General features: G+C 49.3%; 1 protein-coding gene across 5 annotated transcripts in view; it reads left to right on the forward strand.

Moving 5' to 3' along the window:
• Window positions 1–23,460, forward strand: part of JADE1 (jade family PHD finger 1) — a 79,754-nt gene that overhangs the window by 29,655 nt on the left and 26,639 nt on the right. For 4 of the 5 annotated variants that reach the window (XM_031944088.1, XM_031944085.1, XM_031944084.1 and 1 more), the window contains 5 exons: window positions 9,434–9,519; window positions 9,657–9,731; window positions 12,899–13,056; window positions 19,136–19,323; window positions 22,774–22,985. In XM_031944088.1, coding sequence (XP_031799948.1) covers window positions 9,434–9,519; window positions 9,657–9,731; window positions 12,899–13,056; window positions 19,136–19,323; window positions 22,774–22,985 — 719 coding nt within the window. The remainder of the gene's footprint in view (window positions 1–9,433; window positions 9,520–9,656; window positions 9,732–12,898; window positions 13,057–19,135; window positions 19,324–22,773; window positions 22,986–23,460) is intronic. The other variant, XM_031944087.1, reaches the window with a different exon arrangement.

Here is a 23,460-nt window from a genome sequence, read left to right on the forward strand (position 1 = left end):
ATTTAGATTTCTTGTAAGCAATTTTAACTCTTTTATGGACTTCTTTGTCATTGGAATAGTTCTAGGTACCATCTGGTCTGGCCCCTTTAGGCTATTAATCCTTAAACCCCTGCAATGGGAGTGTCTAATTCTTAGGATTTTCTTCCCTCTCTTTTACTCTTCCTCCCTCGGATAAACAGATATCTCCTAAGATTCTGGGCTCAAAGATTTTGAATTGAGGGCCTTTAATCCCAACCCCCTCCTTTTGTGGAAGAGGAAATAGATGTTTAGAATGACTTAATGCAAAGCCTTGTGGGCAAGCAGGTAGTAGGATTGGGATTCCTACCAGTTGCTATTCTTGTATAAAATAAATCCACTCCCAGTTTGCCTTTCAGAATAAAGCCATTGTGGTCGATTAAAAAGAATTTTGGCATTGTTGAGGTTTTTGATTCATTTCTCTCCCCCCCTTTTGCATTGATCCACAGATGGTACAGTTACTCGACTAGAATCTCTTTGAAGGCAGGTTCCTTTTCCCCTTCTCCCCTTCTCCCATTCTTGGATTTCCCCGAGTCCTCAGCCTAGTGTTTGTTCTTAAAGGTGCCTAATACATGTGGGCAGAATTAAATTTCACACATACAAATGTGACTTGTAAGCTGCCAGTTTCGTATCTGTTAGTAGAACTCCTTGCCCTGTGCTGTCTCCCTGTAAGGAGTCAGTGCCTTCCACAAGCAGGAATCCTCTTTGCTTTGGGCTCTCAAACCTGGGTTCACATCCTGTTGACTCCAGGCAAGTTATTCTTCCTTTTCTCTGGGGCTTCTCCCTACTTAGATCTTTTATCTTCAGAGGCAGAAACATTCATCCCTTCTGTTTATGTCCCCTTGCCCCAAGGCCAGGGTAGGGAACCTTCTTCACTTCAATACTTGGGGTTTGGGCAGCCACAGTAACTCTACCTTTGGTTTTTCCCTCCCGTTGTACCCTCTCTGCCCTCAGCTGTTGGCATCAATTCCCTTGCCTCCACTTGCCCCCAGGAGCCAGCCAGGAAGCCCCCACTGTGGGCTAGGCACTGGGAACTCAAAGACAAAAACCAGGAAATGGTCCCTGCCCTCAAAGAGAGCCTGCTGGCCGTCTGTGGCTCTGTACTCTGGGCATATATAAAATGAGTCCAGGGATGGTGCAAGCAGATGATCAGGCATTGTCTCATGTAGAAACTGGCAGTGGAGGTGAACTTTGGAGGGAAATTGCAGGGCTGGGGTGGGGGTGGCTGCTCATCCTGAACCTCGGGAGTCTCTGCTGTTGGTGAGGAAGAGGAAGGAGAAGGTGGTCTGAGAAGTGGAGCGTTCTTCGAAGTCATTTACTTCAGTCTGCTTAATTTATAGATCACATTTGTCTCAGTTTCCTCATCCGTAAAGTGACTGGAGAAGAAAATAACAAACCACTTCAGTGTCTGCCAAGAAAACCCCAAATGGGGCGATATAGAGTGAGACAAGACTGAAATAACTGAACAACAGCACTTATAAACTGAGGGAATTGCCGTGACTTATTACAGGTCACGGGGAACTGAGGTCCTGTGACTGAAGGATTCTGTGGTAACCTCCCTGATACTCTTCCCCTGAGAATGCTGGGTGAAGGAAATCCAAGGCAGCCACTTTCCTGGAGTCTTGGCTCCTGTGAGGGATTTGTTCTGAAGGCTTGTGCGGGCTCAGGAAGGCCTACAGTACATGGCTGCTCGGGGCCCGTGGAGCCACGGAGGGCCCAGCCCTGAGATTGTTTGCCACCAGACCAGTTGGGCAGCTTCAGTTTGGCCGTGGAAGCTTGTGCCTTCCTGTGCTCTCGCTGTTTCTGGCACAGACATGACAGAGTCCATGAACTCATTTCCCAAGAAGAAAAGCCTATGGTGTTAATTGCCACGAACTAGGGTCTCTGCACCTGAGGAATGGAGGCTGAGCTGTTCCGGATTTTAAAACATTCCCACTTCTTGTCCATTTTCTTGGAATCCATCTTTTTTTTTTCTTTTTTCTTTTTTTTGCTTTAGTTATTAGGTTTTTAAATTTTATTTTTAGGGTTTTTTTTTTTATAGCTTTTTATTTTCAAAATATATACATAAGGAAGATAATTGTATAAATATATATACACATATTGGCTTTAACATGTATTAACATATTTAACATGTCTTGCACTACCTGCCATTTAGGTGAGGGAGTGGGAGGAAGGAGGGGGTAATTTGCAAAGGCCAATGTTGAAAAATTACCCATGAATGTGTTTTGTAAATAAAAAGATCTTTATGCATATAGATTTTCCAACATTCACACCTGTAAAACTTTGTGTTCTAATTTTTTTTCCTTCCTCCCTTTCCCCTACCCCTTCACTTAGATGGCAAGAAATCTGATCTATATTAAACATGTGCCACTCTTCTATATATATTTCCACAATTATGCTTCATAAGAAAAATCAGATCAAAAAGGAAAAAGAAAGAAAAAACAAAAAGCAAACATCAACAGAGAGTGAAAAGGCTATATTGTGGTCCACACTCAGTTCCCACAGTCCTTTCTTTGGGTGTAGATGGCTCTTTATTACAAGATCATTGGAACTGGCCTGAATCATCTCATTGTTGAGAAGAGTCACATCCATCAGAATTGATCATCATATAATCTCACTGTTGCCTGTACAATGATCTCCTGGTTCTGCTCACTTCACTCAGCCTCTGTTCATGGAAGTCTCTCCAGGCCTTTCTGAAATCATCCTGCTGGTCATTTCTTACAGAACAATAGTATTTAGAATCCATTTCTTATTTAAGATTCCGTGGATCTGTGAGCCCCTCAGTAGGGTCTGCCCTCCTCTCACACAGTCTCAACGCATCCTTGTCTGCCCATTCTTAGGCATCTCACCTTTTTCTTAAGCCTTTGTTTAAAAAAAAAAAAAAAAAGAAGTATTGGAAAGTAGAAGTGAATTGACACTATTGAACTAAAATATCTGAGCTTTTCCCATATGGGGAGTGACACGGGTGCTAGAGTAAGGAGAGAGGGGTTCACATCTCTCCTCCAGTGCTTGCTCATTAGCTTTGCAGTTTTAATTCCAGTTACTTAGTCTCCCTGATGCTTAGTGCCCTTGTGTTATGCATGAGGAGAACTGGGCTCGATGGCCCCTATGGTCACTTCCAGTGCCAGATCTCTGATGCTTGAACATTGCACATCCCGGCCAACAGTGGGTGTGGACTGCATTGTGTTACTGTGGGCGTCAATAATAATAATGACGATAATTTTAGTTTTCTATGTCTTTTCCTTGGAGTAGCTCTTAAAAGTGGGCTGAGGGAGAGGGAATCTGGAGAGTACTATGTAGTTATATGACATTTAGAAAGGAACAGCCTCTCTGGGTCTATATCTTCATATGAAAAAATAAAATGGTTGGCTCAGAGGATCTTTCGGGTCCCTTTTGGCTCTCACCTTGTAGTCAGTAGGCATTTATTAAAGTACATATACACAAAGATCACACCAAGAAGCTTATCTTCAAGAAGCTTATATTCTGCCCTAATAGAATGGTCTATGGGGCTGTAAGTAGGAAATAACTAGAACGGTAATGAAGACTGTTTATATCGAACTTTAATTTGAAAGCACTTACTTGATTGTGACATCCAGCCTTAGGGGGGTAGATATTACAGAGTGATGGTTATTGATTTTACAGGCTTGTGGGCCATTGAGGTCACATAGCCAGAAATTGTCAAGGATTGGATTTGAATTTGGGCTTCCCTTGATTCCAAGTGTAGCACTCTCTCCCCTAGGTCACCCACAGGCTACATTCTGCCAGCCAAAGTCAACCCTGGCCCGGACCAGATTAAAATGTAATTGGGAAAGGGTTAGCAAAATAAATAAAAATACCTTGCAGCAGCGACAATGCTAATTTGTAGTTATCTGTGAGCCATGGGGCCCTTTCTGTTTGCTTTTGACACCATGGCCATAATTATGCTGCCTAAGTTTTCCTTCTTTCCGAATGGAATCTTGTTGCATTGCCCCATTCACATGGGAGAGATTACAAATTGCATAGACCACTTGCAGGCTCTCCTCTGGTCTGAACACTCACCCACGCTGTCGCGCTGGGCTGGATTGTTCCTGATCCCAAACTCATTCGGTTGGGGATGGGGTGGGCAGAAGGGAGAACAGTCCTTGCCAGTACTAGTTGGTGTGATCTCCCTCGGGTTCATTAGTCACTTCCTTTCTCGGGGCTGCTCAGGTTTTTCCTCTGTCGGCGGAAGGGATTACATTGGGTGATCTCTGAGGGGCCCTTCCAGCTTGAAATCTTACAGTTCTGTGAACGTGACTCCTTACTGGTTACTTGTGCTGTCATTGACTGAATAGACAAATTTCCCCTGAGTTGTAGTTTCCCACAAGAGCATCCCAAACAGCTCCAGGGAAATGCATGTAGAGGAGCTCCCGGGCTGGGGGCTTTTCAGTGTCGTGACTAAAGCAGGAAAGCGTGGGGCTTCCGGACTCGGGACTAGCCTGCGTGGGGGCTCTGAGGTGCAGACGCCTGATAGCTGAGTCTTGTCTCAGGGTTTCTCCCAGGGGGCACATCCCTGCCACGCCTCCCACAGCGGTGCCCATGGAGGTGAAGGGGAGGAAGACCTGACTTTTCTGCAGACGCCTCCCGGGCCCTTGAGCCTGAACAGAAGTCGGGATCTCTCTTGCAAGAGCTGGCTCAGGAAGCTGCTGTCAGTGCCACGTGCCTTTGGAAGCTGCCAGGCCCCGAATATGTTTAAATTTGTCCCTGGAACTTAGAGCGAGACCAGCCCCTCACCAGCTTTGCCACAAACAGTGGATAACACACTTTCAGACATCTGTACTCAACTTTCCGAGTCTTGCTGCATTCCTGGCAGCAGATTGAAAGCAAGACAAGACCCTGTTTCTTGTGTTCTAATTCACTTTGTCACCGCGGAGTGTCAGTTCTCCAAGGCAGAGCCAGGACGGGGAGCCAGCCCTGCGTCGCCATTTTGTCCTGGGATTTAGGAGGAGAGAGTGCCCACGAAGGGTCCTGAGACCTTGGAGAGATGGGGCACCCCAGGTCCGTCCGATCTCCTGACGGGGCCATGACGGGTGCTCCAGGGCCCGTGGTGGAGCTTTTGGTGGCCGTGTTGTGATTGTGTGTTTTTAGTTCCAGCACATCAGAATGAATTTTGTGTTGGAAATGTTGTGAGAATTTGATGACAGCCTGTAAGGTAATTAGAGGTGCTGCCGCTGGAGCGGCGCAGAGAAGCCCGTTTAGTTGGAGTAGGATGTCTGCAGCCGCAAGCGTGTGTGTCTGTGTGTACACGGCTGGTTTGTGGGTTTTCCCATACCCCTCCGGTGTGCCTGAATGCGTCCCTTTTGACTCTCTTGGTTCCCCAGCCTCACTCAGGCTGCAGGGGTCCCGAGGGACAGAAGGTAGCTTGCCCTCTCTTCTCAGACTTTTTCAGGCAAAGCTGGTGACCATGGCCTGGGAGGGTAGTGCCAGTTATCTTTTGCAGACTCCTGTGCTTCTCCAGCGGCCTCTGGCCCCAACATCCGCCTCCATTCAGCTCCCTCGTGTTATTTCTTGTCCTTTTCTATGTACCTGCGGCCAGACTCACAGAGGGTACTTGCTTTCACACGTGCGAGCTCTGAATTGTCTGCCTGTGGCTTTGGCCCTGACCGTACATTATGTGCTTTAGATATCGCCCGGGCTCCTCATTTTATCCAGGAGGAAACTGAGGCCCTGAAAATGACTTGTCCCCTTCCACAAATAATAGTAGTGGGGAGGAGAGTGCAACAGAGGTAACTTAATTCTATCTTGGTTTACAACGTTCTTTCCCCCATGCTAGTTTCTATCTCTTTCAAAGAAGGAACACAAATAGACTTTTCTGAGAACTTTGGAAGACCGTGATCTGGCAAGGAATGATTTGAGAAATCAAACAGTAATTGCTTCTCAGTCATTCTAGAGGAAATCTTACCTTCTCAGTAGACAGAAGAGGCCTCTGAAATGGCCACCAAATGTTCAATGATCGCCTCTAGGTGGATGGAACAAAGGAGGGATAGGACAATCTACCCACTGAATGCTGGTGTGGGACACGGAGGCCTTTGAAATTCTCCTGTGTGGCTCCACCTGGCAGGAGGAAGAGAATCTCTAAACTTTTCATCATTTTTTCCCAAGTTCCTTAGATTCTTTGTTCTTCCATATCCGATCCCTGGATTCCAAGTGGTAAAAGTGATTTTTTGTTTTGGGCGTCTTATTGGCAGAGTGGTTTTATCATTTTGTTTTGTGTTGGGTTAAAGCCACTGAAGATTTCTGTCCCCTTATTTACATGCATCTTTTTTTGGGAAAACACAGATGACTGCTATGTCAGTGATCAAGGAAACTGGGGTAGTCAGTTATGGGGAAGGTTGCTGTGTGAACAGGCTGGTCATGCCTTACTTTCCCCCTAGGTAGAGGGGTCTCAGGATAGGCAAAAAGATTACTTAATCCCAACTTTCTCACCACCACCTCTCCAAAAAATTGTAAGCTTCTAAAGTGATCTATTAGAAGGGGACACTCATTTAATGTCACACATACTATTAGCTGACATTTATATAGTTTGTTAAGGTTTGCAGAGCACTTTACAAATGTTATCTCATTTAATCTCTACTGGAACCCTATAAATTAGGTGCTATTATTATCCCCATTTTACAGATGCAGAGACTAAGGCAGAGACAGACCAGTAATTTGGCCAGAATTATATAGTTCTGAATTTAGGTCAGGTCCTGTTCTCAATCCATTGCACCGCTCTGTTGACAGAAACCTTTTTCTGCAAGACTTTGTGTCTTTCCTGGCCTCCCTGGCTTTGCAGAGGCTAATGCTCAGACCCTTTGGAGCCGTTATATCATTCCTGAGTGTCATCATTTCATTCATGATTCCTCTCACAACCCCCCTGCTTCTGTCTGCCCCAGCTTCCAAACCTTCCTTCCCCTCACCCTGGGGGCTTCTTGGCCAGGCCTTCACACAGAGGGCTTCGTGCAGCCTCTGAGGCTCAGGGCTTGCCTCTCATCATCTTGGTTGGGGAACTGCCGGGGAGGTGGACTCGAATCTGTGAACCTGCCGTTATTAGAAGGCGGCCCCCCTAGAATAGAGAAAGGGGAGGGGAAAAGGGGCACCGGGCCTGAAGGCCAGGTGGGGTCCTAGTGGGGGAAAGCCAAGGAAAGGCTTTAGCAGGCCGCGGTCCAAAAGGTTGGCTGCTTGTTATCTCCAAAGCTTCCAGAGGCTCCTGGAATGGCTTTGTGGTGGCCTGCTCTAGCCAAAGCCGGTGTTTATTTTTATTCTGTTTAGATTTTATATTTTAAGGATAGGTTGGGGATAATAATTCTTGGTACAACCGCTCATAGTGATATAATGCACTTAAAAAGCATTCCTCCAAGCCGAATAAAATGTTTTTTCCCTTCTCACTAAGTGAAACGGAGGCATTAACTGACGAGTAGCACAGAACGGAGTGGGAGGGGCGCTGGGGCTGACCCGGAGTCCCAGGCCTGGGATTTAAACTCTCCCCTTGCAATTTGCCAGCCAGTGCCGAGGCTTGGGCCCTTCAGGGATGCCTTCCGTCCCGGGGAGGCCCGCTCCCGGAGGTGGGACTCCCCTCTCTGCCCCTGCCCCCTGTGGCGCATTGCCCAAGCCCTTCATTTGGCCTTTGGTAAGTGACTCGGTTGGATTTCCCACCATTTAACGCTCCGCCAGCTCTTTGCTTGGAGAAAGGCAACATCTGTACGGAGGGAGGAGAGCCACCTGGTGGGAAGTGCAGGGGTAATAAATGCACTGGCAGCTGCACCTTCCCTGGTCTGCCTCAGGGGAGTGGGCACCAGGCAGAACAGCCAGCCCGCCGGTTGAGAGCCGTGGCTGGGAGAAGGGTAAGTCACCAGGGAGTCACTGGGCCCCCTGGGAGGGAGGGAAGGGCAGCTTGCCTTCTGCCCCTGGCCAGGGCAGGGCCCGCGCGGGGACCTTGCTGTGTTGGGGCTTGGGGCTCCCCTCGTCCCGAGAGTCTCAGGGCCTTGTGGCTTGGCTGCTCTGACCCTGGGATCCCCCGGTGCAGTGCTCAGCAGCTGGGCAGGCTTGTGCCCCACAGAGACAGATGCATCCAGGTGTATGCTCCTGGTCCCCGATCCAGCTGTCTCCTAGGACACCTCTCCTATAACTAAGATGTGTATGTGGATACATGCAGACGGACATGTATGTAGTGTCTGCTTGTAACCTATACTGGATCTTATACTATATACGCTGTATGTATGTGCATATAGTATATACACACACACAAGTTGGGCAGATTAAAACTTTGAATCTTAAGACTTTGGGGTATCCTGCATATACTTGTCGGATTGAACTGTGTCCTAAGGAGACCTCTCTCTTATAAATATGTATATATGTATATGTGTATATCTATACACACACAGAACTATATACAGATATTCACATATAATTATACTGTATAGAGTATACTTTCTAACATACTAGATCTTATATACACACATACTATATATATATTATATGTATATTCTGTATTCTCTATTGTGTATGTGGTTACATAGTATGTAGATATATAAACACACAAGTTGGACAGATTAAAGCTTTAAATTACATTAAGACTTTGGGGCATCCTGCATATACTTGTCGGATTGAACTGTGTCCTAAGAGACCTCTCTCATATATGTATGTCTGTGTTTATGTCTATACACACATGTAGATATTACATACCTATATAATTAGACTATATAGTATATACTTTGTAACATACTAGATCTTATATACACACACTATATATATATATATACTCTGTATATTTATATATGTGTACATAGTATGTAACACAATTTGGCCAGATTAAAGCTTTAAACTACATTAAGACTTGGGGCCTCCTGATACACTTGTTGAATTGAACTGTATCCTAAGAGCCCCCTCTCTCATAAATATGAGATATACCTATATAATTGTACTGTATAGTGTATACTTTGTAACATACTAGATCTTATTATATACATACACACACTAGATATATAGTATGTATAGATGTGTACGTAGTATGTAGATGTACAGACACAAGTGGGACAGATTAAGGCTTTAAACTACGTTAAGACTTGGGGCGTTGAATTGAACTGTATCCTAGGAGACCTGCTTTGGAAGTGTAAACGAGAGTTCACTTCTGAAGGTCCTGATCTCTAGGACGTCCTACGCCCTCATCTCTGAGTTACTTACATGAGGAAAACTCCAGCTTGCGGCTGATTGTTGGCAGAAGGAGATTCTTGGTCGGCCTGATGGAGGGGCGTGTTGGAGGACGGGGCCGGCGGGGATGGGAGGGAGTGGAGTGGGCCGGAAGGGCACCGGGCATTTCAGGCCAGAAAAGGTGACTTGATGATCCTGCAGAGGGGCTCTGTGTCTGTTGAGCAGTTGGTACTGTTTTTCATTGCTCCCATTTGGATTTTTATACCTTCAGGCCTATCTACGACCTGGTCCCAGCAGTCCAGATCACGACACAGGAGAAACTCATGTTCCAGACATGAAGACCGAAAGCCCTCTGAGGTATTTGCTGAATTGCATCAGATTTTGCAGGCTCTGGGAAGTAAACACACGTCTGTGCAAACACACATACACACACGTTGGTTGATGAGTGCATTTCTTCCTAATTCTATTCTCTTTCCTTTCCTGCTCCGTCTCAGCTGGCACCCACCAACTTTCCCTCTGGCCAGGAGATCAGGGATTTCAGCAGCTGCTACAGTCACTGCCAGCCTCAAGTTAGTTTTAGCCCTGACTTTTTGGCTTCTTTGGCACCAACCCAATGTCATTTTGAACAGTTTTTGTTTGGGAATTGTTTTCGAGGTTCTCTCCCCTTCCCATCCTCATCCCCCCATTTCCCCCCCATGTCCTCTCTTCCTGGATCCCTATTCCTCCTTCCTTCCCTTTTGGTAAATACTGGTTTGTAGGCGCATCCCATAGCCCCTCACTGCTGCTGGCCTTGATGTTTGCTCAGGACTTACCTGCCCATCTAGCAATCTGCTCCTTTGCAGTGCTTTGAGGAATGTGAATCAAGGAAGGAAACGGGCCTTGATCTTTGGCATTTTTCACAGTGAGCCTCTCTGTGCCAGGGGGACGTAGGGGCCAAATCCTTGAGAAGTCTTTCAGTTTTCTCTGAACAGAACAGACTCAAAGGCAACAGTAATCGTTGTGGGGAGGGGAAGGCAGGGTTCTCAGAGGGATGTTTACTTTTATTCCAGCTTGCCCTCTCGCTCCAGGGACTTGCATGGGAAATTCCAGGGAAACTTGGTGGGTTGGTTTGTTGAGATGATGACAAGTTCAGTGAGTTCTCCTAGAGAACGATAATCTCCTGCCTTTAGAATTATGGGAAATCATGGGAGCAACTGGGCCCTCAGCAGGGCAATCTGAGGAGTATTAAGCCTTCCTTTATTGATATTGGCCCCTTGGTTCTGGGGTGGCCCTCTGGGGTCCCTTTCCTTCCTCTTGTTCTGAACCCTTTTGAGTGCTTATGTTTGTGTTTCTTTCCCCCACTCCCTTCTTTCCTTCCTTCTCCTTTTCCTTAACTGTTGCACCAGACCTCACTCCTCCTGTCTGTTTTATTTCACTGGAAAATAAGGGGGAATGAATGAGTTAGCTTTTGATGGATTGAAGCTCCACTGCCCCAGGGACCACAACTTTAGGAAATGGCACTGCTCCTCTGCTAGAGGGCCCGGAAGAATGTGGTGGGGGGCTCCTGGGTCAAGCAGCGTGGCAGTGGGCCTAAGGCACTTGGGCAGAAACCTTCTCCATGGGCAACTTCTTAGGCAAAATCCAGTATTTAATGCTCCTGGTTCCTTCCTAGCTGAGTCCTTATCTTAAATCATTGCCCAACAAAGATATTTGTGCCGACCCCTCATGAGTGTGGGGAACAGGAATCTTTCCTGATTGCCACCTTCCCATCCTACCCCTTTGGGGGTAAGGGGAGCGTATGGATAGAAGCGGTCTCCTTCATCCTTCTCTCCTTCATTATCTCATTTGGTTTCCTTCCTCCCTTTAGCCAAACTCCTCCATAGTTTTCTCTCCTTCAATTTGGTTGGGGGATCTGTAATGAGGCCACAGAACTTGCCTGCCCTGTAATTTCTGCCTGTGGATGGATGGAGACGGGAATTGGGAAACGGTCCAGGAGCTGCTGGGTGGGGGCGAGGGCGCTGTTTCCCTTCCCCGTTATCCCCGTGATGCTTGTGTAGACAGCTGCTGGCTGCTCCCCACTTTGATGTTGGCGTCCGGGAAAGAGTGCTAGCCCCGGGCTAGGGCTGGGGGAGACGGCGGGAAGGGAGTGGGCTTGCTCTGTGGAATGCTGCCTTAAACGTTTATTCTGGGAGTCCTGGGAAGGGCCGACTCTGGGGCCGTTAGCATGGGCCTGCTGGGCGCTTCGTGTCCCAGCAGGGCCCGGTCCTGGCCTCGGGACCTGCGGACACTGGGCTTACGGATGCATGGCTGCCTTGGGAGCCAGACCTGGCTTCTGGCCAGTCTCGTTGCCAAGGTCAGAGCTTCTGCACAGGCCCTTGGCAGCCCAGCACCCACAGGGGTCGTTGGGGGGAAGCAGCTTTTGCCCTCCTGCTGTGCTGCGGCCCTTTGCTGGGGCAGGGGACCTCCCCAGGTGGATGGGCCTGCCCGGGAGCCGTGGCTCCCTAATGTTGGCAGGAAGGGCAGGAGCTCTCCCGGCAGGGGGGCACCCTCATTGCTTCTTGTGCTTGTGTTTTGCTTCGGCCAAATATTTAATTCCCGGGGCTTGGGAGGTGCATTCCCAGCCTCCCAGAGAGGAGGTCGGCAAGGGAAAGGTGGCGGGCCCAGCAGGTGCCCGTGCTGTCCCTGCGGGATGGGCTCTGGCTCTGGGTGCTGCAGAGACACCGCCTCCCTCCTGCCTTCGGACAGAATTTCCAGAGCTAGAGCCCTTCCTAGTCTCAGCCGGCACTCACTTTTGTCTGACCGCTCACCCTGGGATAGCTGGGATAGTCAGGTCTGCAGAGCACCCTGCAGATGGGCTGTCATTTGATCCTGACAAGTATTTTGTGAATGAGGTGCTATTATTATATCCCCATTGTACAGGTAGGGAAACTCTCAGAAAGGAGGGAGGACATTAATTGTCCATGTTTACAGTGCTGTTAAGTGTCTGAGGCTAGATGGATGGATGAGTAGGTAGTGGATGGAAACAGACAGGTAAGATGGATGGTCAGGTTGGTAGGTGAGCAGAGGAATGGAGAGGTAGACAGATAAAATAGCTGCTTTGGTAGGAAGGTAGGTAGGTGGAGACAGATGGGAAGTGGGTGGTTGGATAGAAACAAGCGGGTGGACAGTTGGAGAGGTAGGTGGGTAGCTATGTAGGTAGCTAGATGGATGGGCAAGTAGACGGGTAGATGGACTGATGGAGGTAGACAGACGAGCAGATGACGGGCAGAAGGCAGACCAATGGGCAGGCCCCAGCTCCTTGGCAGGCAGGCGGAGGCTGGAGTCACACCACAGAAGCCGAGGTTCTGGGAGGCACTTGGGGCGCACGGGCTTTGGAAAGGTGTTACTCTGAGCTCGGCAGTGAATTTTAGGTTTGAAACCGTTGGCCCAGAGAATGTCCGTGACGTAGGGGTTCCCAGTGGCATGATTTCCCCGCCTCCCTCCAGGCAGTGTGGGGCTGCTGTGGGGTCTGGCTGCTGGGGTATGTGCGCGGGGGAGGCGAGGGCAGAAGGGGAGCCCAGGCGGGGTCAGCGAGCTCTGAGCATGGGCGCCAGGCTTCCCCCTTCCCTCCCGGCCAGCCCGAGCAGAGGTACCCGGGCGTCCGGCTCAGTCTCCCTCAGAAGAGCTCAGGTGGTTTTCAGCTTTGTCACTTGCATGGTCTCCTGGGAGCAGCAGGTATCACTATCGGGTGTCAGCGTCCCTTTCTCTCCCTTTGCAGGTGTTCAGGACAGACCTGATCACAGCCATGAAGCTTCATGACTCCTATCAGCTGAACCCGGATGAATACTACGTGCTGGCAGATCCTTGGAGGCAGGAATGGGAGAAGGGGGTCCAGGTGCCCGTGAGCCCGGGTACCATCCCAGAGCCGGTGGCCAGGTAGAAACACACACCTTCCCCCAGCCTCGCTCCCTCCCCGACTTATCCACGGGAGAGCTCCGGGTCCGAGAAACTGTGGAGCAGAGAGATGAAAGAGGGCCTCAGCAGGCACAGGCTCAGGGACAGGGAGCCTCCTTCCTCAGTTCTGCCCGGCCAGGGTTTCAGTCTTCTAAGAAGCTTTTTTTTTGTCAGGAACTTTTTGCAAAGGTTTTTTTCCTTCATTTATCTGCTTTGAGGATCTAAAAGTTCCTTAGGCTCCAAGAGGGAAATATGGAGACTACCAGGTGCTTCTTCATCTTCACTTTGATGAAATAAAAACCCTTTATGTGCCAGACAGGAGGTGTAGCAGCCAGTGAAGTGGTCTCAGACCCAAGAAGAACTGAAGTCGGGTCTGTGACACATACTGGCTTTGGGATCCTGAACAAGGCGATCCCTCAGCTCCCCCCAGGCAGATCTCTGAGACCTTACCGGGTGACCCTGATGGATGGGGGGAGTCCCCTACCAATCCCTGCCCTCAGGGAAAATGCATTCTTTCTGTTGTTTTTACAAAGTAACCACATCACAGATAATAATCCTAGTAGAGAAACCCAGGCCCTCACAGCTGAAGGACAGTGATACTAAGGAGGGAAACGTGCACTTGCATTCAAAGGACCTGAGTTGTACAGTACAAGATCCCTCAATCTGGAGACAGGACCTGGTTTTGAGTCTGTGCTCTGCCTGCTTCCTACCTGTGAGACTTGGGGCAAACCACGTGGGACTTAGTCCATTATTAAATGAAGGGACTGTCCTCTCCAGCTCTACCTCCAGTTTTGTTCCTATATTCCATTGCCGATTCTCAGTCTAGGGTGGGACTATGAAGGTCCTTGGCAGGGAGGAAATTTCAGGGATGGAGGGCATTCTGGTTTGGATCTGTGATGTGGGAGATCCCTTTGGTTGGTGGTTTGCCCTTACCTTTTGAGGTAGGCTGGTGTGAGGGAGCCTGAGGGATTGGCGTGGGAGGAGAGAACCTGGCTGTGAAAGAGAAGTTATTTGTTAAGTTCAACTATTAATGATAATAACAGGGTAAAATCTTAGCACACTGGTTCCTTCTCCTGGCTTACTTATTCATATCCGACCAACCATTTAAGTGGAGATTCAAACTCTCTCTGACTCATTCTCCAATGAGTCATAATACCAATTTACTCATTGGTTTGGTCTCACATTTTTTCGTCTGGGAGAAGATAAGTCATAGATTGAAGGGTGAAAAGAGCCCCTAGAGTCCATGGAACCAACCCTCTCCTCAGTGTGGGGAGCCGGCAATAATCTACAGGTGATAAGGCCACATTCCAAAAGACTGCCCTAACCTTGAATAGGAATCTCCTAATCACATCATGGAGTTTCCTACATGACCAAAGACTGCCCTAACCTTGAATAGAATCATAGAGGGGCCTAAGGTGATGGGAAAATTAGACATTGTTTGGAAACCCTCCCCTTGCCTTGTTGGTTCCAGGACCTGTTGTTTCCATATTCATTCTTAATTATCCCTTCCTGCCCCAGCCCATTGATGGGTAGGAACTTGATAATAAAATTGGGAGCCCAATTCTCTCTGGTGAGGCCTCCAGATAATCTCTGTGCACTCCTCTCCAGACCCCCCCCCCACATTCCCTGTGAAATCTGGGGGGGAAATAGACTCTTCCATGTGGGACCAGGGCATCCCTGGGAGAGCCACACATGCTACTCCAGCCCTTATCAGATTAAGGGATCCTAGTGTATTTCCTCACGCCAATACCCAATTAAGTGGGAAGATAGGATAGGGCTGCAGCCTTTGATTGATAAGTTCTTTAAATTCAGACTCCTGATTCCCTGCCACTCCCCTTGTAATACTCCTTTCTGTCAGAAAGCCCAATGGAGATTACCGGCTAGTGCAGGATCTTAGGGCGATTAATAAAGCAGTTGTCCCAGTCCATCCCATAGTGGCCAACCCGTATACAATTCTCGCACAAATTCCAGGGAATGCACAATGGTTTTCTACCCTGGACCTTAAAGATGCCTTTTCTAGAGTCCTCTACCTGAGGACTCTAGATTCCTTTTTGCCTTTGAATGGACTAAGCCAGGGGAACTTCCCCATCTACTAACTTGGACTGTGTTGCCCCAGGGCTTTCGGGACAGCCCACAGTTATTCGGCCAAGCCCTAGCTAAAGATCTGCAGGACCTTAATCTGTCCAGCAGTAGTCTTGTACAATACGTGGATGATATATTACTTCGCAGCCTGACCAGAGAGGAGTCTCCGATAGCGGCCACAAAGACCTTAAACTTTCTAGCCTCGAGGGGGTACAGGGTCTCCCTACCAAAGGCCCACATTGCCCGCCAGTTAGTCAGATATTTGGGTCACAATCTCACCCCCACCTCTCGATCTCTAACTGAGGAGAGGAAACAGGTTATTTTTAGCCTCCCAAATCCTGCCTCAAAAAAGCAACTGAGAACCTTTCTTGGAATGACTGGTTTCTGCAGGATCTGGATTCCTAATTTTGGGATTATTGCCAGACCCAGTCTTTTGGTCTTGTAGGAAACTCCATGATGTGATTAGGAAATTCCTATTCAAGGTTAGGGCAGTCTTTTGGAATGTGGCCTTATCACCTGTAGATTAGTGCCGGCTCCCCACACCCTAGGAAATTCATTCGGAGGTGAAGTGACTCCTTCAAAGTGGCAGAGCTGACCTTTGTCCCTGGGTCCTTTGAATGCGAGTCCAGGGTTCTTTCCTTAGTTCCACACTGTCCCTGGTGAGGGAAGGATCTCTCTCCCCTTTTAGTGCTCGGTCTCCCTCCTGACTTGTGATGTGGAGACTTCATTCTGCCTTAACCTCAGTGCTCCCACTGCCTTCCCGGGACCTTCTCCTCAACAACAGTGGTCCTCGGATGCACACCTGGGACTGGCCTGTCCTAAGGGATGGCTCTGGAGACTTTCCTTCTCCCTTGCACCATGCTTTTTTATGTAGTCTCTTAAATTCCCCTTGAGTTCGTAAAATCTTGAGAAGAACGACTCGTGTGTATAACATCAGGGCCTGGCGGGTAGTGGGCACTTAAGGAATATTTCTTAACCACCCTTCCAGGTTCTCTCTCCACGGCCCCTCACATCCCACCCCTCCTGCTAACACAATATTTCTGCCACCTGGAGAGAAGGGTTATGATCTTGGATTACTTGGGCTCAACATGGTTAGAGTTGAATGGGTTGCAATTAACCCCCCTTGAGGTTATGTGCACATCTCTAAGGCCACAGAGATGCCAGAGCAGATCTCATTACCCTCTGTTAGTGGAAAGCCATTTAAATGGCTGGCCAGGAAGAGTGGGGTCCTTTCTGAGGGGTTTATGGTATAGGATCCTAAGAAAGCAAAGCCTTTGATGATCACTCATTATTCTGGTGTATGCGTCATAAAGCTGTCACCTGAACAGGTGCCTAGCTAGGTGTTCTGTGCTGAATCAGTGACCAAGGCCTTTTACCATTTAATTTAATTTAACAAACTATTTGTTTGTTCATAACAATTTTGAGTGGGGGTCTGCAAAAAGAGCATCATGGCAGGTAGAAATGCTAGACTGTTTATCTACAGTTTTAGTTGTAAAGTTTTTCCCTGGCTCCAGAGGACAGAACCAAGAGCAGTGAATGGCAGCTGAAAAAGGAATAAATATCAGCTCTGTATCAGGTAAAATATTGCAATGATTAGTTAATGCTGTTTGAAGAAAGAATGAGTTTCTTTACTGGAAATGCACAGGCAGAGGCTGAATGACCACTGGGTAGATAGCTTGTGGCAGGGATTCTTTTTCTTGTGGAGGTTGGGCTACTGATCTCTGAGGTCCATTTCAGCAGCAAATTTCTGTTATTCTGTGTTTTTGAAATATGTTTTGAGATGGCTTTAGTTTAGCCATCTCAGAGTATGATGTAGATAGAGCCTCCAGCTCCATGAACTTTGGGTATCTAGAAATACTTTTGTGGATGCTTTGGGCAACTTGGAGGCATGTGTCCAAACTGCTAAAAATGGATCGGCTTAGCATCATCTATCTGGAGCTTCAAGAGAGGGTCCGGGCCCCCTTCCCCGACCTCCGGCCCCCCATGCCCTTGGAACAGAGGATAATATTGAGGGCATGGAGGAAAGTGGAAAGATAGACTGGCCTTCCACTCCTGCTTCCCGCTGATGAAAGGTCTCCTGAGTTTTCCAGTTTATTTATCTGTAAAATGATAATCTCTTCTAGCTTTCAGTCTGGGATCTCCGGTCTTGGCCAGCACAGGCCGGGCACATTTGGCGATCTCTCAGAGACTTGGACTTTTGTCTGGACTCCAGTCGGAGCTAGTCCCTCCCTTCCCTGACTCCGGTCAGGAAGGCTCGGGAGTCCTTTGTGCCCACTGACGAGATCCGTCCTCCTTTCCAGCAGGCTTATTGGGAATCGGGGCAATGCAGGAAGATGAGCTCGCCGCTGGCTTCTGGGCTTCCCAGATGAGATCTTGCCATCTCTGGTAGATGATGAAGCTCACCTGTGTCACGTGGCGAGCACGGAGGACCAGCGGTGTCCGCTTTGTTTCCTTTTCCCCCTCAGAGATGCTGGTCTCTCGTCATGTTCCCAGCTTCTCCTACGTCTTTGTAGCTTTTGTTCTTGGGACTCCTTGCTTGTGCCCGGCTGCTGCAGCTTTTTGCACTGTCCCCCCAAATCTGGGGCCCTACTTAGCAAGGCAGACCTGTTCCAGTGGGTCCTGACAGGGACAGGCAGAATTAATAAGAATTCGTTTAGAGGTTCCCTCTGATCTCTGGAAACTCAGGTTTCAGTGTTTCTCCAAAGCTGTGGAGGAGTCCGAGCTGTGGGGGGCGGGCTAAAAAGAGGGAGGGGGAGGGCAGGTGCAGGGGGGGCACTGCAGGCCCTGGGGATGTGGTGGGGAAGCAGAGACCTAGCCCGTGCTTCTGCGAGCCCCCTTAACTGCCTCTGATCTTGGCTTTAAACTAGGATGATGGTTCCTTTTGGCCAGACTGGTGGTGTCCTTGTTAACTTTATTTGTAGTAGGAGTAGGAGTAGTGGGATGGGCCAGGTGGTGAAGGTAGTAGTAGTGGTAGTGAGAGTGGTATTTCTAGTAATAATGGTGGTAGTAGTACTAGGAGTTGCAGCAGCATTAGGAATAGCAACAAGCGTTCACATTGTCTTTAAAAAATCACCAGCGGTCTTTAAAAAAAAGCTTGTTAACATTTTAGGTCCATTTTCTGATTTGAACTTAGCTTTTCTTTGGAGGAATGCTATATTATTTTATCCACCCAATAAAAGGGGACACAGAGACTCAGAAGCCAAAAGACTTGGCCAGCATCACCTAGCTAATAAGGTTTTGAGGAGGGGTTCACAACCAGTTTTCCCTCCTTTCAGTTCTGTTCCATCCACCACTCTGCTTCTGCTGTGGAAACGCCCTCATTTGGTGAAGATCAGCAATCACCTATGATTACAGTGTTAACAGAATGAATTGCTGGGGTTACTTAGAGGTTCGGTCACTTTTCTGAACACTGTTTTACTCAGTTCTGAGCTTAGCCTTCTAGCACCTATAGTACGTTACAACTCCTTTGTGCTGTTAGGTGTTGGAGACTAGCATGAGAAAGGGAGACAGAGACAAAGAGAGTTTTGGCAACGATTGTGGTACTGGTCTGTAGGCTTCAATGACTTGAGGAGGAGTCTTTAATGTCATAGAATTCAGCTTTTTTTTTTTTTTTTAAGTTATTTGTTTTTATATATTTTCCAAATATATGCAGAGTTTTCAACATTCACCCTTGCAAAACCCTATAGAACCTGTCTTTTTAAACTATGGTTTATGACCCCATATGAGGATCTTGTAACTGAATGTGAATGTCATGAAATTATAATATGTTATTAATAAATTCTTGGGTTTTTTATACTTATTTTATATGCCTGTATACCTGGAGTCATGCAAAAATTTCTCAGGCAAGAAAGGGTTGTGAATGGAAATAGAAAAGAAGCCCTGTCCGTCGGGAGTAACTCCTTTGTTTTCCAGACTGGATCGTGAAGGAGCAGCAGAATTGCTTCCTTAGCCACTAGTTAATGTTCTCTCTGTTTCTCAGGGTCATGTCTGAGGAAAAAGCCCTCATGTTCATCAGGCCAAGGAAATACATCCTGTCCTCGGGCTCGGAGCCGCCAGAGCTGGGCTACGTAGACATCCGCACGTTGGCCGACAGCGTATGTCGCTATGACCTCAATGACATGGACACTGCATGGCTGGAACTGACCAATGAGGAGTTCAAGGAGATGGGTGAGAAGATAGAGGGCACTGCCCCCCATTCCCCCACTCACCCCCACAGGTTTTCTCTTGACTGAAGACAATGGGGGAACCCTTACTCTTAAGAGGGGAAAGGAGAGAAAGAATTCTCATTGCCCATCAAATGAAGTTCAACGTCTTTAACTCGGCAGTTGAAACACAGGATAATCTGGTTCCGATCTTTCTTTGGCCTTATTGTTTATGCTTCTATTTGAGATAATAGGATCAGAGAATTATAGCTGGACTAATGATAAAACCTTATTCATGTAGGGCTTGAGGCTTGGCTAAGCATTTCACCTACCCTAGCTCTGTGAGATAGGCAATACAGCTGTTCTGTCCAGTTTGCAGATGGGGAAAACTGAGGCTCAGAGAGCTTGCCCATGCTTACTAGAAAGTGTCAAAGGTCATATTCGAAACCAGGTCTTCCTAGCTCCAGGTTTCAAGACATGTTAGAGACTTTCTCTTCTAAAGTCTTCATCTTATAGATGAGGAAAACTGGAACCCAGGGTCACAAGGTTGCTGGGTAATAAGGCGGAGCTAAGATTTCAAATTGACTGCTCTTATCCAATGAAAATCCCACCAGGATAGGAATAGGCTGGACTTGAAACATATACAAATTATCAATAGCTACATGAAAAATCTATGACAATCAGAGAAATACTAATTAAAAACCACTGTGAGGTTTTCCCTTGATACCCATCAAATTGGCAAAGATAATGAAAGACAACAGAAAACTGCAGTACAACAGAACTGCTCGCGGGTCCCGGCTGTCAGGGAACCCTCGGTCCCCGAAAGTTTGTCTTTTGCCCGCTGTGCCCTCTCTACTTCTGCTCCTCCTCTGGGGACTCAAACTGTTAGTCTCTCTAGTCACCCCAAGCCTTCAGCCCCCAGGGCAGGCTCCAGGGCCAGTGACCCGGGCTTTGAGTGGTGGTAGTAGTCACCACCTGTGGACCTGTGGACACTGACTGTGAGCAAGGTCGGCCCTGGGGTCCCTCCCAGTCACAAATTTTGAGATCCTTTAATTCTCGCCATCCCAGACAGGGACATGCAGGTCTCAAGTGGTCTGAGGGACCCGGGGCACGCTCTGTGCCCTGTGATGGGCCAGTTTTGGCGGAGATCTGCTGAAGGTGCCCAGAGGTCTCCCAGTATCTCTGGGGGGCCTGTAGAACACAGAAGGCGGCTCTTTGTGCGTCTGTGAATGACTTTAAAATGACTATGTGAGCTCATGGGCCTTAAGCATATTGCTGAGTGTTCTGGCAGCCACCCCCTGCGCACTGACCACACATGCCTGAGAGACTTCATCTTCACTGTATTATTAGTCTGGGTTGTAAATATTAATTATAGGGAGGAGGTTTGTGCTTTCAAAGCCAAATGCCTTGAGAACTCCGAGGCAAAACTTGGTCTGAATGCCCTTCCCATGCGGAAGCGGGGCGTGAGAAGATGGACGGGGCCAGAGGCTTTGTGACCACGGGCTCCCGGAGAGTCTGAGGCTCAGGGGGCTTCTCACTCCCTCCCACCTCCGAGCCACGGAGGCAGGTGGGCCTTGGAGGTCCCCGGGATGGCAATAGCCCTGACTTGGACACAGAGGTTGGTGTACATGTCTGGGGAGGCTCTGCCGTCACATTTCCTGCTGAGACTAACCCTGGGCTTTTTGCTTTTCAAAGCGCTAAAGTATCAATAATCTAGTGTCCGAGCCTAGTGGGGTATTTGCTTCTGGAGCTGTTTTTTGTTTGTGGATTTGCTCAGGGATTTGCAAGCTTATATTACAGACTAATTAGAGTCCTCCTTGTCTAAAAAGTAGTTGTGATTCACATTGCGACAGCACTTTGAGGGGTATACTTCAGCGTACCTGTGAGATAGGTATTTGTAAGTGTAATTATACCCATCTTGGAGATAAAGGAACAGGGTGCCTTTAGGATTCCTTCCGAGAGGGAATGGGGTTGACTGTAAGATGGTGGGTATGAACTCGGGCCAATTCAAGCACCTACTATATGGCAGGGCATTTTGCTAATATGTCCTGATGATAATAATAATAATGCTGAACATACCAAGTAAAGCCAAACAAAACTGTGCCCGTTTTCAAAGAGCTCACCGGGAGGACAGTGTTCAAACAACTATGTACAAACAAACTATGTAGCACAGACTGGAGGTAACAAGCAGAGGGAAGGGGAAGGGAAAGTCCCTGTTAAGGGTGGGATTTTGAGAGAACTTTTGAGTTTTCTCTTAGGAGCCAGATGGCATTTTCCATCCCATGTCTGCTGGAATTGTCTTGGATCACTGCATTGTTGAGAAGAGCTGTCTATCATCGTTGATCTGTGATGGACTTTCTTTTCTTTTTTTAAAGAATAGTTTTTTATTTTCAAAATACATGCAGAGATGGTTTTTGAACCTTCACCTTGCAAAATCTTGTGTTCACATTTTTCTAGATAGCAGGTGATCCATTACAGTAAATCTTCTACACGCATTTCCACATTGACGGGATGGACTTTAAAAGCCAAACAGCATTCAATATTTGATCCTGGAGGTGACAGAGAGCCATAGCCTTCGAGTGACTGTCAGGATGACACATCTAGCACCCTTTCAGCTCCCCCATGAGACCCGCTGTAAGGGCCCCTACCGGGAACTGTGTTCCAGGCCTGCCTGGGGGACATGAGACGGCCTTGGGCCCGTGGCAGCCTTGGAGTGCTCTGTGACTGCTGGCGGTTCTTGGTCATGAGCAGGCCGCCTGGCCTCCGACCGCAGTTCCCTCATCTTTGCAGGGGGTTATTTCCCCACACGGTGCCCACCCGAAGGGCTGTTAGCCGGCCAGGCTTGTTTTGCCAGAGCTGAAGCGTTTGATAACATCAAACCCGGCCTCAGGCACTTAGAGGTGACATCCGGGCTGCCGGCTGTCTGTCCCCGACAGAGGAGCCGCAGCAGGGCCCAGGGCTGGGGGGTCTCCAGGACTTCTTGCTTCAGGGGACTTAGTTTCTGGGCCTGTAAAGTGGAGCTAGCCGCCTTTGCGGGGTGGCTGTGAGGCTTAGGAGTTCTCAGCCCGCTGCCTGGTGCACAGGAGGGGCTCTAGGGACTCTAGCCGTCCCCTCCTAGTCACTGCAACCCGCCATCGGCATTAGGAGGTGCCAGGAGCGGCCGACCCCGGAAGCAGCGCTGGGCAGGGCTCTGAGGCCCCGGGCACAGAGGGACCGAGCGCGGCTGAGGACTGGAGCCCCCCACCAGGGCTGCCGGTCACGCAGGGCAGAGCCCGTGGCGAGGGTGCAGAGAGGAGGCCCCGGAGGCCGGCGGGGCGGGACGGGACCCATCGCTGGGGGCCGGTCCGCCCCGCGCGCTCCCGGCGCGGCCCGGCATCCCCCCCGGCGCGGCCCGGCATCCCCCCCGGCGCGGCCCAGAGGCGCGCCGAGCCGGCCCGGGCAGGGGCTCACGCCGGCTCTCCCGTTTCTCCCCAAGGCATGCCCGAGCTGGACGAGTACACCATGGAGAGGGTCCTGGAGGAGTTCGAGCAGCGCTGCTACGACAACATGAACCACGCCATCGAGACCGAGGAAGGGCTGGGCATCGAGTACGACGAGGACGTGGTCTGCGACGTCTGCCAGTCTCCGGACGGGGAAGACGGCAACGAAATGGTTTTCTGCGATAAATGCAACATCTGCGTGCACCAGGTGCGGGGCGGGGCTCGGGAGCGGCGGGGGTGGGGGGTGGAATGCTGCTCCTTGGGGTGGGGGAGGGGGTGAGGTACTGCTTCTGCCCCGCGGGGGCGCACTGCTTTGGTCAGCTTCCCTTCTGCCCGTGCCCCCCAGGGCCTTGCTGTTTCCGCCCTGCAGGGGGCGCTGTTTCCGCCCCGCGGGGGCGCACTGCTTTGGTCAGCTTCCTGTCGGCCTCTGCCCTGTGGGGGACACCCCCCTCCCCCATTGGGGCACAGCATCTGACCTCACATTAGCACCAGGTTTCACAGAGCGAAACCCGGGGCGCGGCGACCTCCCTGAGCTGGGCGCCGCCAGAGCCCTGAAAGGAAGTTCTTTTGGTTGGCTGTGGGGCCTCTTGCCGCCTGCGCCCCAGCCCCTCAGCCCCCGTGGCGCTAGCATCGGCGCCGGGTACGCTCGGCCTGTGCCGAGTTACAGCTCCCGCTGCGCGCGG

This window comes from Sarcophilus harrisii, chromosome 6 (genome assembly GCF_902635505.1).
Source record: "Sarcophilus harrisii chromosome 6, mSarHar1.11, whole genome shotgun sequence".
NCBI lineage: Eukaryota > Metazoa > Chordata > Mammalia > Dasyuromorphia > Dasyuridae > Sarcophilus > Sarcophilus harrisii.